Here is a 15,424-nt window from a genome sequence, read left to right as displayed (position 1 = left end):
ATTTGCAGGCGACCACAAGTAATGTGTATCGACTCGACGATTTTTTGTTGTTGTTTTTCATCATAAATAGCCTTAATAGATGTATTATGTTTACAACAAACCTCTGCTGCTTTGGTGTCTGCTGACGTGTGACTGGCGATATGCTGATTGTGATCAAATTAAGGAAGTTCATTAAAACTTTACCATGGCCCGGGAGACATTTGGGAGAGTGAAAAATGTCACAGAGGGCACATATGTATGTGCTCTCTACATTTCGTCGATGGAAATGGACCAACAGCTGAAAATCCAGACCCAATAACCACCGATTTCAATGTCTGTGCAGGTATGTGTAACTTTCTCAGCAGCGAGGCATGATCTGTGCAGGTATGTGTAACTTTCTCAGCAGCGAGGCATGATAGTGAATTGCAAATGCACCAAACAGACTTTGAGTTCCTCGATTGGCTGGCAACCAGTTCAGGGTGTTTCCTGCCTACAGCCTGAAGCCAGCTGGGATAGGCTCCAGCACCCCCACAACCCCTGTGAGGAATAAGCAGTTAAGAAAATGGATAGATGGATGGACTTCGAGTTTACCTACGTATGGAGGCAACTGCAGCTTAGTTGTGAAAATGAATATACACTGGAATATCAGTTGTAGAACTTAGTAGGACTATTTGGATGTTTTAAAAGATAACCTTTGACCAGAAGTGGAAGCAAAATATCAATCCAAAAGGATGTGTAAAGTGCTGTTTTTTTTTATTAGAACTTATATATATATATATATATATAAAGAGAATTCAACTTACATTGTAATACAACTGTGCTTTCGTGATAAATATCCAAAGTTGTTGTGTAGTTGTGACTGCGTGGGTCTGTGAACTGCCTACTGTGCATTGCTACAATTTGTCCCTGCTGTGTGGCTTGACTAATCGAAACAAAAGTTTGCCACTCACTTGTAAACGTTGTTTAGTGAACCAGTGGACACAGGATTCCCAGCGATGTCAACTGTCATTCTGGATCGAGGTTTGGCGTTTGGTGGTCATTAAAGCCTAATTTATGCCTCCACGTTTGATCTCGCGTCGATGAGCGCCGTCGATCACATGATCGACGCGAGCCATGAATTTTAAGTGCTGCGTCGCTCGTGGCCGGCCGACGTGCACACGTCGCCAATCCTTGGACGCACGTCGATGGCGGGGCGTCGCTCGCTTCTGATTGGTCCGTTCGATGGCGTTTTTTCTTTTTTTTCTCTCTCTCTCTCCCCGCCCCCCGCCCAGATAGTTTCCGTGAAGGCAACTGGCGGCGCAAATCGACTTCCCTGCTCGGAGACCACGGCTGTGCATGTGGCTATGTGCCTGGGACGAGAGGCGGAAAACAACAATAACAAAAAAAAAAAAAAAAAACTGTGTTCGCTAAGCGCACGGCTGTTGTGTTTTGGCGAGTTTACGGCCGACACCGGTGCAAATTGGCAATAATTAATTGCCACGGTGATGAACTTACTCTCCCCCCGGCTTTGTTTCGTGTTTCTGAATTAAATTGAACTTCCCGAATCCGTCATAAAATGCAGAGGAATCGCCACTCTGTGGCGGCCCAGCCATAGCGACAGCGGGACTTGGTGTGAAACTCCAGCAGACACCGATGTGTATTGCGCACAAGTCGGAAGGCAAACGCACGAGCGGAGCTCCAACGTGACGCCTCGACGCGAGCCTCTCGCAGAAGCATACTGAGGCCTTAAGACAGCGCCGGTGTACACCGGCCGGCAAACGCGCACCACTGTCTAACCCGGAAGTAGATTTGGCTAATGCATGTCTCTAGAGCGCGTCTCCCCACCCCACCCCTTCCATTCCCGGTTGTCATTGGTTAGCCGTAGCTGTCAATCAAAGCCAAAATTGAAAAGAGGTATGTGGTTGGTTGGCACGCCATGCTTTACTTGAAACACAAGGCGCAAGTTTCCGTGACTGACAAAGGATTAAAAATAAATAAATAAAAATTCTCTCCCTGTCGCCCTTTTGCTCTCGAGCGTCCCTAGCATCTGCCTAACCCGCCTAATGGCAGGAGCACCACTGACTTTCATGAAAGATTGTGATCAAATCCCGACAATTGTTGAGGCTGTTCATTTTTTTTTCCAAAAGCCTCTGGTTTAAAGTTAATCTTAAGAAATTTGAACTGTTTCCAATTGATGATTCTCCTCTGAAAATCTTCTTCTTTCGGCTTTTCCCTTCAAGGGTCGCCACAGCGAATCAGTTGCCTCCATCTAACCCTGTCCTCTGCATCCTCTGCTCTCACACCAGCTACCGTCATGTCCTCTTGAACTACATCCATAAACCGCCTCTTTGGTCTTCCTCTCGATCTTCTGCCTGGCATTTGAAAACTCAGCATCCTTCTTCCAATATAGTCACTATCTCTCCTCTGGACATGTCCAAACCATCCAAGTCTGGCCTCTCTGACTTTATCTCCAAAGCTTCTAACATGTGCTGTCCCTCTGACGTACTCATTCCTGATCCTATCCAACCAGGTCACTCCCAAAGAGAACCTCAGCATCTTCATCTCTGCCACCTCCAGCTCTGCCTCCTGTCTTTTCCTCAGTGGCGCTGTCTCCAGACCAAACAACATCGCTGGTCTCACCACAGTTTTATAAACCTTTCCTGTCATTTTAGCTGAAACTCTTCTATCACATATCACACCTGACACTTTTCTCCACCCGTTCCAGCCTGCCTGCACATGCTTCTTCACTTCTTTTCCACACTCTCCATTGCTCTGGACTGTAGACCCTAAATACTTAAACTCTTCCACCTTCTTGGTCTCTTCTCCCTGTAACCTCACTCTTCCACTTGGGTCCCTCTCATTCACACACAGATACTCCGTCTTGCTACGGCTAACCTTCATTCCCCTCCTTTCCAGGGCAAACCTCCACGCCTCTAGCTTCTCCTCCACTTGTTCTCTGCTCTTACTACAGATCACGATGTCATCTGCAAACATCATAGTCCATGGGGATTCCTGTCTAACCTCATCTGTCATCCTGTCCATTCCCATTGCGAACAAGAAGGGGCTCAGAGCTGATCCCTGATGTAGTCCCACCCCCAACTTGAACTCCTCCGTCACACCTACAGCACACCTCACCACTGTCTTACAGTCCTCATACATGTCCTGCACCACTTGAACATACTTCCCTGCCACTCCAGACTTCCTCATACAAAACCACAGTTCCTCTCAAAGCAACCTCAGACAGGCGGGCGAACACGGCGTGGAAATAAAAACATTGGTGTTGGCGGTGGCTTTCGTGGTGAGTATGTTGCTTGGTTTGTTAAAACACATTAATATGGATGAGTACGATGAGGGCTTGTCAGTCAGCTGTAGGCCCCCAATTGACTTAACCTGTAAATAACCACCAAAGCCAGGTTGCTTTTTCCCACTCGACGATGAAGCTCCTCCGTGTTGAATGCTGGCGCCATTCACAAACACGATGACGTCGTAGTTGCGGATATTCTTTTGTCAAACGTTGATGACGTAGTCAACGCAGGGTTGACTGTTGGTGAACCCCACGTTGACTACCAACGCCCAGTTAATTCACAGACATAATATTGAAACAATATAAACTGGATACATGCAGGGTGGAAAGCCATTAGCCTTCCCATTGCTACCATTTGATACTACAAGAATATGATTTAACGGTAAGTGTTAAAAGACAACGTATTTGATATAATAAGACTTAGACTAATAGACTTGCTAAGAATGTTTAATTATTGCATAGCTACATCAAACCATAGAGAATCACCACTAAAAGAGAAATTACATTTTTTTTATGTGGACTTAATTTGGTTTCACTTTAGAACCACTGTTTAGTCATGCCAAAATCACCAGTGTCTGAACTAAACTGAGTTTGTATAATGTTCTAGATGCATTTAGCGAACAGTTTCTTTTCTTTCTATCACTAGGTGTGTCCATGGCCTCTACTGCACAGCTGGCAGACAAAAGAAAATCCCACAATTTGGAGATGTCAACTGAGGGTAGAGTTACAAAAGGAAAAGATTGATGAGCTTACCAAGGAGAGAGACTATCTCAAAGAACAGTTGCCATCAGGGAAGTCTTTCTACACACAATATAGTACAGTTGGGTCTCATGCATGTGTCTGTTTGTGCTGTTAGCCTAATATTTGTATCTATTTATTTTAACAGCGCTTAAAAAAAAAAAAAAAAAGACAAACGTGCCACCCAAGCAATCCACTTGTCCTCATCTTCCTCATGTGACAACTCAGAAGAAGATTCCTCTGATGCCATGTCTGACTCCTCCTCTAGTACATCCTCATCAGAGGAGGACAAGAAGAAGAAGAAGGAGAAAGATAAAAATATTGCATGTTATTGTATTCGATGTACGTATGTATATGTACTGTATGTATATTGTATTCGATAAATATATTTTTTTATATTGTTTTCATGCTTGCTGATGAGCTGATCATATATAAGCTGTTTTGGAGAAGGGGAACATCAAAAAACCTGCAGGAGTCAGGCCCTCAAGCACAGATTTTGCCCGCTCATGATATACACATGCGCACACACACACGCACATATTTATCTGCTGCAAAAAAATTTGAGTTTTCTTTATGTCACAGGTGGCAAGATCCGGTCCTCAAGGGCCACAGTCCTGCAGGTTTTGGATATTTCCCTTCTTCAACACAGCTGATTCATGATCAGCAGAAGCCTGATAACAAGCCTGTTAATTGGAATCAGCTGCACTTCGAGTAGTGAAATCTATAAAATAAAATCTATAAAACCTGCAATATGCAAAATGCAGTATATCCCCGTGTTGTGACTTCCCTTTGTCTTCTACCAGATTTTTATGAGTCAGTGTTGAGGTATTGTCAGCTTTTAAATCTCATTTATAAATGTTTTACGAGGCATAGATAGTGCTCAATTTAGATGAGCTCACAAAAAATACTTTATTAATGAACAGTAAATGATTGTAACGACTTCATTTGATGAATTAATGTGTTAAAAAGTGTTTTTAGAACATCTATTGGAAAAGAAATGTGTAAGTTTTTATAAAATATCTATTAACACACTAACCGTGACATTACATGTATATCCAAATAGTTTGTTAATCATTTACATACACTTTCGAAATGACCTTAAAAAACTACTGATGATTTCTAAATAGCTGCTTAGTAAATGATGCAATACATAATCTGAAGCCATCATTTATAAGGTATGAAAATGCAGGCATTAAACATATTATAGATTAACTTATTAACGATGGGTAAAACATTTATGACTGTGTTTATTAACTAATACTATACTAATGATTATTCATTTAATAAACATGCTTTATAAATGATTAACTCACTTTTAACTCATGTTTAACTAATGCTTAACAGATGCTTAATAGTGTGCACTCATTATAAAGTGTTACCGATTCTAGAAATGTAAACCAAACTTCAATGTTTTTCACAAAGAATTGTGTTATTTTTCATCCATGAAATATATGGAAAAAAAATTGCAGTGAAATTATATAATTTGGGAGAATTTATTCTTGCTGATATCCCCTAGCCGCCCCTCTCCCCCTTTTTTTGTCTCTTTTCTTTCTTTCTTTTTTGCTATATTTTAAGTTTGTTTATATTTTGTGCTGTTTTTGAAATTTCTAAATTTGAATGTTCTTCTATATGTTTAACAATGTACTACATCACGCTGTATTGTTCACTTGAAGTTAAACGAATAAAGAAATGATGGGGAAAAAAAAGAAGAAAAAAAAAAAGAGTTCTTTGGCGGAGGAGGAGTGTTCCATTCTGCGACCTGATGACAGTTGGCGAGCCCACTTGGAAATGTGGCCGGTAATTGGCTTGCTGCGGACCCGCCCCTCTCGTGGCCTGAACCATTTGTAGCACTTAAGGGTGATTGGTGTGGGAGGTATTATTCCACGAGGGTAGGTTTATCATAAGCTTTTACTTTCCAAAGGTGAAGCAAATGAACATTTCAAGACAATCTTCAAAACATTCAGATTGTCGGCGCATCAACCCGACGAAAGAGCCCGCGAGTTATGAAGGGGAAGGGCGGGGGGGGCGGGGGGTTGAGGTAAGGACGAGGAGCAGAGCTGCTGACGGTCGCTGCTGCTGCGTCACTCTTGTGCTCGTGCTGCTGATGAAAACATGCTGAGAGTGACGACGGCGGCCAGGCGGCACTCGTGGAGCGGGTGAGTTCGCTCCTTCTCCGCACACACGAGCAAGAAGCAGCTCGACAAGTTGTCGGCGAGACGAAAGACTTCGACTCGTTCAGTTCGACGCAAGTCACTCAGCTAATGCTATATTGTGGACTCAAGAGACGTGACAAAAGCCCCGCCCACAATGTGGCGTTTTACTAACATGGCAGCCGTTGTTAAATGTCAAGACGCTATCGGTGACCCTGCACGATCGGTGACGCGCATGCGCAGAAGATCCCGCCAGTTTGGATCGCCAACTACGGCAAACACACTAGATCAAAATACCTTTATATGCGTACGCGATAGTGCTTGTTCGTAAAAACACGATACACCATTACAAACATATAGCTTATTGATGCATTTAAAGTACCTAAGTAATTTTGATTCCCGTAAGATGAACGTTTTACTTTTGACCTCATTACATTATAATGACCCCCCTCTCGCCTCACCCACCCTCAAAACCTATCCTATGATATTGGCCCCATATTGTTCTAAAGACAATTAAAATACTGCAGACTAAACGTAAATTATAACAATGAAGACTCACTAGGAATGTAATGGGGTCAAACGTAAAACGTTCGTCTTTAAAAACTGTAGACTCAAAATAGTTTATTTATTAGGGGTGTGGCAAAAAATCGACTCATAAAAGAATCAAGATTCTCATTTATTAAGATTCAGAATCAGTTTAATATCCAAAATCGATTTTATTTAAGTAGAAATGAAGAAGAAGGGGAAAAGGCAGTTGTAGCCCACATGCTGGTTTTGTGGAAAAGGCACTTACAATACAAAATTAATAAATGTTTAAACTGCAACAACAACAACAACAACAAAAGACACTTTAATGTCTCTGTCATTTTGTCTTACAAAGCAGACTGGAATAGATCATGACAAATTTTTGCATATCTGTAAATTGAAGCAGAAATCATTTGTCAATTAAATAATTTTGAATCAAAAATCGTTTGAATCGAAAATCGATTCTGAATCGAATCGTAGACCCAAAAATCGTAGTCGAATTGAATCGTGAGACAGTCAAAAATTCCCAGCCCTATTATTTATAATGCATCAAGATTTTAAGATTTCTTTTCAGTGATGTATCATGTATTTACGACGCGCACTATCACGCAGGCATATAAAGGTATTTTGTTCTAGTGGCGTGCCGTAGTTAGCGATTCAAGATGGCGGAATCTTCTGCGCATGCGCGTCACTGATCGTGCAGGGTCACCTATCGCGTCTTGACACCTATGGATGTCCGTGGCGTGTTCCAGGCGAATGGAAACGTGGCAACAACACATTTTGATCGCCATCAAACCTTCATCATTTTATTATCTATCCAACGCATTTATTTCATTCATTCTAGCGGCTATTTTGTGTTGCCACTCGCTAATTTGAATACATTGATTTCTCTGCGGCATTATCTTCTGTTTCTATGACGACAATTCCACCACGTGTGGCATACGGTCATACGTTTCGTCGACAAGAATACCAAACACACTGAGAACTGAGCTGGGCTTTGGTTCTCAGCGGGAAAAAAAACAACAACATAAATTGACAGTGGCAATGTAAGATGGCTGCCCTCTGATTTGAGTCCAATCATAGCTACATCCCGGAGCTTAAACGTCAGTCTTACTCAAACGATTTGAGTTTGCGATTCGTCTCTCATTGTGTGATTGTGTGTGTACGTTCTGTGTGTGTATTTGTGCATGCGTCCAGTGAGTTATTTGCCAGGGTCCAAGAGGACTTTGCGGCTAAGATAATTTATCCTGACGCCGGTCAGTGTGTGCGTGACCACATGGATTTGAACATTAACTCAAGTTTCAACTCTCATGTTAGAAGAAGACTTAGTGGTTGGACATTCATTTATGCTGTGTGTGTATGCAGCACCTGCACAAACCCACACGCAGCCTTTGACACAAGTTAATGTTCCACATTTCACTCACGGTCACGGCCAGAAACACACACACCCACACACGCACCCCCACACACCCCCACACAAAAACGCTTAACGCTGAAAGAGAAAGTTGTGTATGTTCAGGTCATCCAAATTGCAAGAAGAAAGTGTGAAGAAGAAAGTGTGATCAGATCAAATAATAAATATTTATTCGTATTTTTGTGAAGGGTTGTTGTCAGGACAGAGGAAAAAAAAAAAAAAAGTACCATATTGCTGGACTATAAAGCACACCAGATTATAAGATGCACCCACTACATTTCTAAAGGAAAAAGCATTTTGTCCATACATAAGCCGCACCTGACTATAAGCCGCATGTGCCCACATTGAAAATGAGATATTTACAAAGAAAGACGGTACTATGTAAGTGAGGACCAGTGACCACTTTCATTATTGTAAGCAGAAGATCTCACTTATCCACTTTCAACTCGCAGAATGCAGGCAAGTCATTCGTCCCCATGTAATGTACAATCACTGTGTCACGGCAAAATTAAATCACCATGTAGCAACAAACTAGAAAGCACTACCAAAACCAATACAACAACTAGACCACTAACTAGGAGAATAATTATCACAGAACTTGCATTTTAAACCCCCTTTCAATCGCCAGTGCCACAAAGCATGCTGGGAGCGCCTCCAAGCTCCCAGCGAGGCTACACATGGTAGCATGCCATTAGCAGTATGCTAAAACATACGCTAGCACATGCTAGCGCTAGTTTTGAAAAAGGCAGAGGGCAATAACAATGTTCTCACGTTGCTTTTGCTCAGTCACAAATCACTCAAAGTCCTCGTCTTCTGTATCCAAAACAAACTGGGTAACTTCATCAAACACATCAGGCTCTGTCTCATTGTCAGTCTCGTTGACGTGCGCTCCTCATTCGCTCCTCATAGGTCGCTTGCACATCGTAATGCATCATGGGAGTTTTTCCTTCGGGCGCCATATTGGGTGTCCGCCGGTTCACAAGGTACACTCGCGAGTTACACGGTAGAGCTTATCAACCTGATGTAATTTTCGCAGTATTTTCACGATTTACCGGAAGATCAAAAACAACGATACAGGCAGAAGGTGTCTCTGTGTGGCGGGATTGATCCTAATTACGTCCTGACCAAGGGTGATTTTTTTTTTGACGGAGAAAGCTTGCTGGCCGAATGTGACATCTCTGGACATCTTTCCCTACCTCGTGTTGACAACATGCTCCATAACACGCCAACAAATCCCTGGAGGCTTACAATTATTTTGTAAGCGGGTGGATACAGAGTGTAAACTTTAACATCGCATCAGAAGAAACGGTTGCTGTTGCACGTAAGTAAACCACATGGTGTTGGTAATTTGCACACAAAAATGTTGATTTGTTCTCAGGCTTCCTGTTATCATTGTGTTTACGTGCACAGCTGGCTTTACCTGATGTGGTTTTTCTAATCATTTTATAACAGGCAAATATGGCAGAGCGTATAAGAATAAAAAGTAACTGCACAGCCTCCCCGTGGCTTAATTAAATTTAATGCTACCCTTTCACTAGTTACATGTTACTTAATCAACTTATTCTAAATGGTTAAGGTTAACCACTATCAGAGGACGTATTTTTAGTTTCAGTTTCCAGTACAATAAAACGTGTTCATGGTAACTACTGAGCATACTGACAGCTTTTCTTATGATCTCACGGTTAAGGAGGCTGTCACAACACCCAATTTCTGTCTGGTGCCAGATGGCAACAATTCCCATCACTTGTCACGACAACACCAATATTATTACCAGGTATGTATGGCTTTACTTTTTGTAGTTTCTTATTTAATTCTATGTTTCATATTTTCATTACAATGTTTGTAATATTTTCAGATTCAGGCACAGATGAGTTTAACTGGACGGACTTCTGCGACTTTGTGGTGTGGACAAAGTGTGATTGAGCGAGTCCACCCAGATCGCTCGTTTTGGCCAGTTGGAAAAGCCAGAGTTTTTTTCCCCAAAATCCCCTCCTTACCTGAACTGCTCGGGAGAGCATTTACTAGATCAGCAGTGGACTTCCAGTGTTCCTGCTCAGCCGCTGTCACCTACCACTTGCTCATGTACTTCAAAGATGCGGAATAAAGTAGTTTTTTGTGCTGCAGCAGATTGTAAAATCAAATGATATCACTTGAAGTGTGCCAATCTAGACTGCCAAAAGGACAGTGGTTTTGTGGCAAGTGTGAAACAAGGATTATTGGGAAAACTGTAACACAGTACTGGTACTTGTCTTACATTAAACAAATTTAAAAGAGAGCAACTTTTTCCTCTGTACATAGCATAATGAAAGTCATTGCGTACCCCATCAACATTACATCATACCGTCATCTCAGGATGGTAGGCACCTGTGCTAAAATAAACTACATTAATTAACAGTTCAATTTTTAACTCTGAAATTACTACATCTAATCATTATTCACTTCATTTTTTGTGCTTTTAGAAATAATAGAGATTTATGCCATTACTTTAAGAGGGACCATATTGCACATTGAGTCAAAACCTGTCATTTGTATTATGTATAGCTTTGTAAACAAACCCAACAATAGAATTTGTATAAACGCTGCCTTTATTAGCGCCAAACAAAAAGTCGCATGTTGTCCTCCTCCAATGCTTTGATGCTCGCCTTCGTTTCCATCATGTCATTGGCAATCAAGTCGGTGTGGCATGAGATCCCTAAAGAAAAAAATAAAGAAAAAATCACAAAAAAATACGGTACCAGTAATAGGTTTAATATAGTAAAGTAGTATAGTTTTTTTGTCAGTGTAAAAGAAATGTACACATTTTGTTGCATTTTTTAATGTATGAACATTGCTACAGGCAAATACTTATTTCTATAAACACTTCCAAATGTCTCTAAAATATAAGGTGCGTGTACACACACAAACAAACACATACATTCACTCATGCATACAATATATCATGTAATGAATTCTGAGTGGCATACCAGAGTCAATGATGTCAGCAGTACTTGAGGGTACAGGTTACTGGAGCCATCTGGCTGCATAACTGCAACAATCTCTGCCACTTCGAGTCGTCTTTTCTTTGCTTGTCTCTCCTGTGCACGTTCATATCTTGGCACCGACTGGGCTGAGATAGATGTTGTAACTTGGGACCCAACTTTAATGTTGGAGCCCAGTCGGGATGATTGGACAGAAAAACGGGCGCAGGGCGACCTGTTAAAATAAACAAATATATAAACAAATAAAATATGGAAAGACTGGTTATTTTACCGCAGTAGGGTGGCCGTGAATAAGTTCTTTAGCATGATGTGTAGGCTACCGGGGGTCTGTTTTCTTGCATCACCCCCGGGGGTCTGTTTTCTTGCATCAGCCCCTTCTGTCTCTTTTTTTTTCCAAGTTTACATTTTGCCACCAAAAAACATGTTATCGGCATTAAAAGCCCAAGACTAATCAATCCAATTTCAGCAGTAAACACTTTGCACTGGCACTACTTGGGTGAAAATGTTCGATGTTAGCTTTCGGCTAACGTCCGCTAGCCAGCTTGTACTACCGAACTTGCTTGCTCATGAATCCAAAACATAAGCAACTTGCCCATATATGGGCGGTCGAAACGTTATTAATCCTCATGCATTAAATAAAGGTAAACAAGCTTACCGCTCACAAAGTGATGGCTGCACACACGAGCCCAAAGTAACGACTTCCCTCCGGAGTCCGCACTCCTCTGTCTCCAGGCCCTGGTTCCTAATTATTTTCGGAATTCGGAAAAAAGACCGACCATTTTCCCCCTTGGCTTTGTTCGAACAGCCAACGATGCAGCAACAATGTACCATTTTAATCGCAGAAAACAAACGTGATAGATACGTGTTAGACCGAATCGCTACGTAAATGGAGGCCACCCAGCATGGCGACTACGAGAAATCCGAGGCGGAAGTGACGACATGTGCAAGCGACCTATTGAACGTCACCGTCCCCCCTCTCTCTCTCTTCTTCCCTACGCTCGCTGATCGTGTCTTCTTCGCATATTGGTGTCAATCAAACAATTAACTTTAAGTGTTTCATTAAGCTATAAAACAAGCAAAAAAAACAAGAAAAAAAACAACAGAGGACATATGCTCACTGAACATGCACACTTTAACTTAATGGCAGAAGTTCCCCACTTCTTTTCATGTGTCCTTCCGCCGATGGCCTCATTCACAGTACGAAATAGATCCCCAAAGATATAATGTTAAAATAAATCAATTTGTCGATGGGAAATCCTCCCACACATAAAGAGAAAAAGATCAAATATTCTCTCGCCTCCAGTGTTAATTTAATTTTTATGACTACAAATGCTTATGGTTCAGGATGAAAAATTCATATATTAGCCGCATCATTGTATAAGCCGCAGGGTCGTGGCTTATCGTCCGGCAATTACGGTAAGTGACTTGAATAAAAGTGGCCTGGCATCCTTTGGCAGCACTTGTTACCTGTCAGCGTGGGGGACCCGGTTGAAGACGTGGCATCCCCCCTGGACACACTAATTATTATTTTTTTTGAGGGAAGTGTATATTTGCACGATGAATCAATGTTTGTGCAACCTGTCTGCTGGACTGAACAGCAGCAGAAATGGAAGACTTCACTTGACGAGTCGACATTGTTTGGGGATAGCTCGAAACCTGAAGACTGTCAGACCGCCAACGTGCTATTTGTTGACCTTCAGTCGTGTTTGACAGGCGAGTTAATAAGTTAAAGGTTGCATAAAGTCAGTGTTAAATGTTGATCAAACGCGATCCCTGACACACTTGGTTAATTTTTTTATTTTTCCTGCCTCAAATTGATGCGGTGCTTCGGCCCTTTCATACCAACATGTTTGATTTTGCTTTATGAAATCATGCTAAAAATACATCAAGGAAAAAATGCCCAAATATTGTTGACTAGTATTGACAAAAGTTGCATTGACAATCCTGTCACGAAGCCGAGCTTGCGTTCATGTGGTGCAAATGGACACGTGTACGTGAGAAGAAGTACGTTGGGGGAGGATGGAGGCAACGTTTGGCACGTGACGAGATGGGGATCTCGCCGGCACGCAAATTTTTTGTTGGTCACCTTTTCAGGGCTCCGTCTGGAAACCCAAATGAGACGACAAGCGCTTTGCAAACATTGAGTCACAAGTGAAACAGAAATGCTGAATGTCAATCAGGAATCAACAAGATGAACTCGATTATCTCCACATTCAACACAAACATTCGCGTGGGAAATTTTCATGACACTTTTTATTTGGTTTTGACTTTTGGGTTTTCAATTGACTTAGTTTGCATTTGTTAGTTTTCATTAGATTTGAGTTTTTTTTTGAGTTTTTTTTAAAATTAGTTTTAGTTTTTTAAATGCGTTTTCAGCACCTGATTGTACATTTGAGGTGAATGTGTAAAAATGATGATGTGCACCATCAAATTAATGCTAGAATCCTAATCCGGATGCTAAAATAAACTAAATACGGCAAGAATTTTGAGTCCACAACGTTTGGTTTAGGTTTGACAGCCATTGTGAGCTTTTTATGGCTTTAAAGGAGAAGCCACCACAAAAGAAAAAACAAATCTGGACAATATGTACGCAGCCCCACTTGTCTAAATATGATATTCTGGTTAATATTGCGTTAGTGGAATCTGAGGTGTTTTTTTTGTTTTGTTTTTTAAGCAATTATACACAAACAAACAAGGCACATTTGTATCATCAAGTGACAAGTTACTTGACACAGACTGAGCATAAGCATGTTTGAACATTGAAAATAAAGGAAAAAAATAATAAAATAACATTCAACAGAAATTGCACTTGTAAGAGGACTATAAATCAAATGTTTCCAATAAAGAAACTGAGGGGCTTTACTAACCATAACCAATTTCAAATATTTACAAAATAGTAAAAAGTAATTTATTTTACAGTGGAGAAGACATCGTTTTGTTTTAAAATATCTGCATTTGTGAATAAAGAACTTCTCTAAAAGCAACAAAACATTTAAAACAAATTCCAAATTCTTGTCTTCCTGAACTACACCAAACAAAATACAGTGTTCCCTCGTTTTCCGCTGGGGTTAGGTTCCAAAAAATACCTGCAATAAATGAAATCCGCGAAGTAGTTAGCTTGATGTTTTACAACTCTTATAAATGTTTTAAGGCTCTAAAATCCCCGACCTTACAATTTATACACTTTTCTCATTGAGGCATTTACATGTTCTCACATTTCTCTCTTTTTCAAACATTGACAATGTTCAAACCTTCATCATTTTTATAAAATGGGTATATAACTGGAAAAAAATATGCCAAATTGCACTTAAAAGAAAAAAAATCAGTGATACAGCGAGACCGCGAAAAGTGAACCGCGTTATAGCGAGGGAAGACTGTAGACTCTTCTGTCAGGGAGAAATCAATATTTTTTTTTTATTGTAACCAACTCCTTAAATGAGTCCAGAAGGAATGAACGACATTGCAATGAAAGAAAACATGGTTCAAACTTTCTACATCCACATCACAGAACACACAATTATTGACATCAAAATCAAACTTCTGTCTTAGAAACTCCTTTGTGGGGTAAATTTCGTTCAAAATTTTGAATTGGACCTCTTTTGCTTTGGGAGGAACCGGAAATGATATACATTTTTTTTCTTATGTTGTTAATCTTGTCACTCTCAAATGATTTCAAAATGACCTCTTAACTGGATTAGGATAATATTCATCTAACAGCGCTTTCCTGATAACCTTGTTATTCCATTTATGACCACAAAACTCCACTCCCCCAATGCACAATTGCCTCAAACTTTGGGAAACTCCCGAATTTCGAACATCTTCTTTCACCATCATTCTTAAAGAGATCGGAATTGCATTTGTTATCTTCGTGTATTCCCTTAAATTACATTGGATCGGGTATTTTTGACAAAAAACTTAATGTAATAGCAGATTCCCATTTTTGTCTAAAAGATGCGCCACAGTCCATATTCCTTTTGAATTCCACTCAGACCTAAAAATTGATTTCCTGTTAAGCAATATGTATCGATTGTTCCAGATGGGGGTGTTGTCCATCTATCCATCCATTAACTACCGCTTATCCGAGGTCGGGTCGCGGGGGCAGCAGCTTTAGGAGGGAAACCCAGACCTCCCTCTCCTCAGCCACTTCAACCAGCTCCACCGGCGGGAACCCAAGGCGAACGCCAGGCCAGCCGAGAGACATAGTCTCTCCAAGCGTGTCCTGGGTCGTCCCCGGGGCCTCCCACCGGTAGGACATGCCCGGAACACCTCCCCAGGGAGGCGTCCAGGAGGCATCCAAACCAGATGCCCGAGCCACCTCAGCTGGCTCCTCTCAACGCGGAGGAGCAGTGGCTCGACT

At 41.3% G+C, this 15,424-nt stretch overlaps 1 protein-coding gene and 2 long non-coding RNA genes across 3 annotated transcripts in view; 2 read left to right on the top strand and 1 right to left on the bottom strand.

The window, feature by feature from the left end:
• Positions 1-5,869: 5,869 nt before the first annotated feature.
• aldh4a1 (aldehyde dehydrogenase 4 family, member A1) overlaps positions 5,870-15,424 on the top strand; it is an 81,003-nt gene continuing 71,448 nt past the window's right edge. The window contains exon 1 of the mRNA XM_077502078.1: positions 5,870-6,156. Within this exon, the coding sequence (XP_077358204.1) occupies positions 6,113-6,156 (44 nt within the window). The 5' untranslated portion in view covers positions 5,870-6,112. The remainder of the gene's footprint in view (positions 6,157-15,424) is intronic.
• LOC144004680 (uncharacterized) lies at positions 9,435-11,954 on the top strand. Its single transcript, XR_013279428.1, has 2 exons — positions 9,435-9,863; positions 9,945-11,954. It is a non-coding gene; the product is annotated as an uncharacterized LOC144004680 (long non-coding RNA).
• Positions 10,657-12,038, bottom strand: LOC144004679 (uncharacterized). Its single transcript, XR_013279427.1, has 3 exons — positions 11,723-12,038; positions 11,053-11,281; positions 10,657-10,781 (listed from the first exon to the last, which is right to left on the bottom strand). It is a non-coding gene; the product is annotated as an uncharacterized LOC144004679 (long non-coding RNA).

This window comes from Festucalex cinctus, chromosome 17 (genome assembly GCF_051991245.1).
Source record: "Festucalex cinctus isolate MCC-2025b chromosome 17, RoL_Fcin_1.0, whole genome shotgun sequence".
NCBI lineage: Eukaryota > Metazoa > Chordata > Actinopteri > Syngnathiformes > Syngnathidae > Festucalex > Festucalex cinctus.
This window is presented reverse-complemented; position numbering and strand designations above follow the sequence as displayed.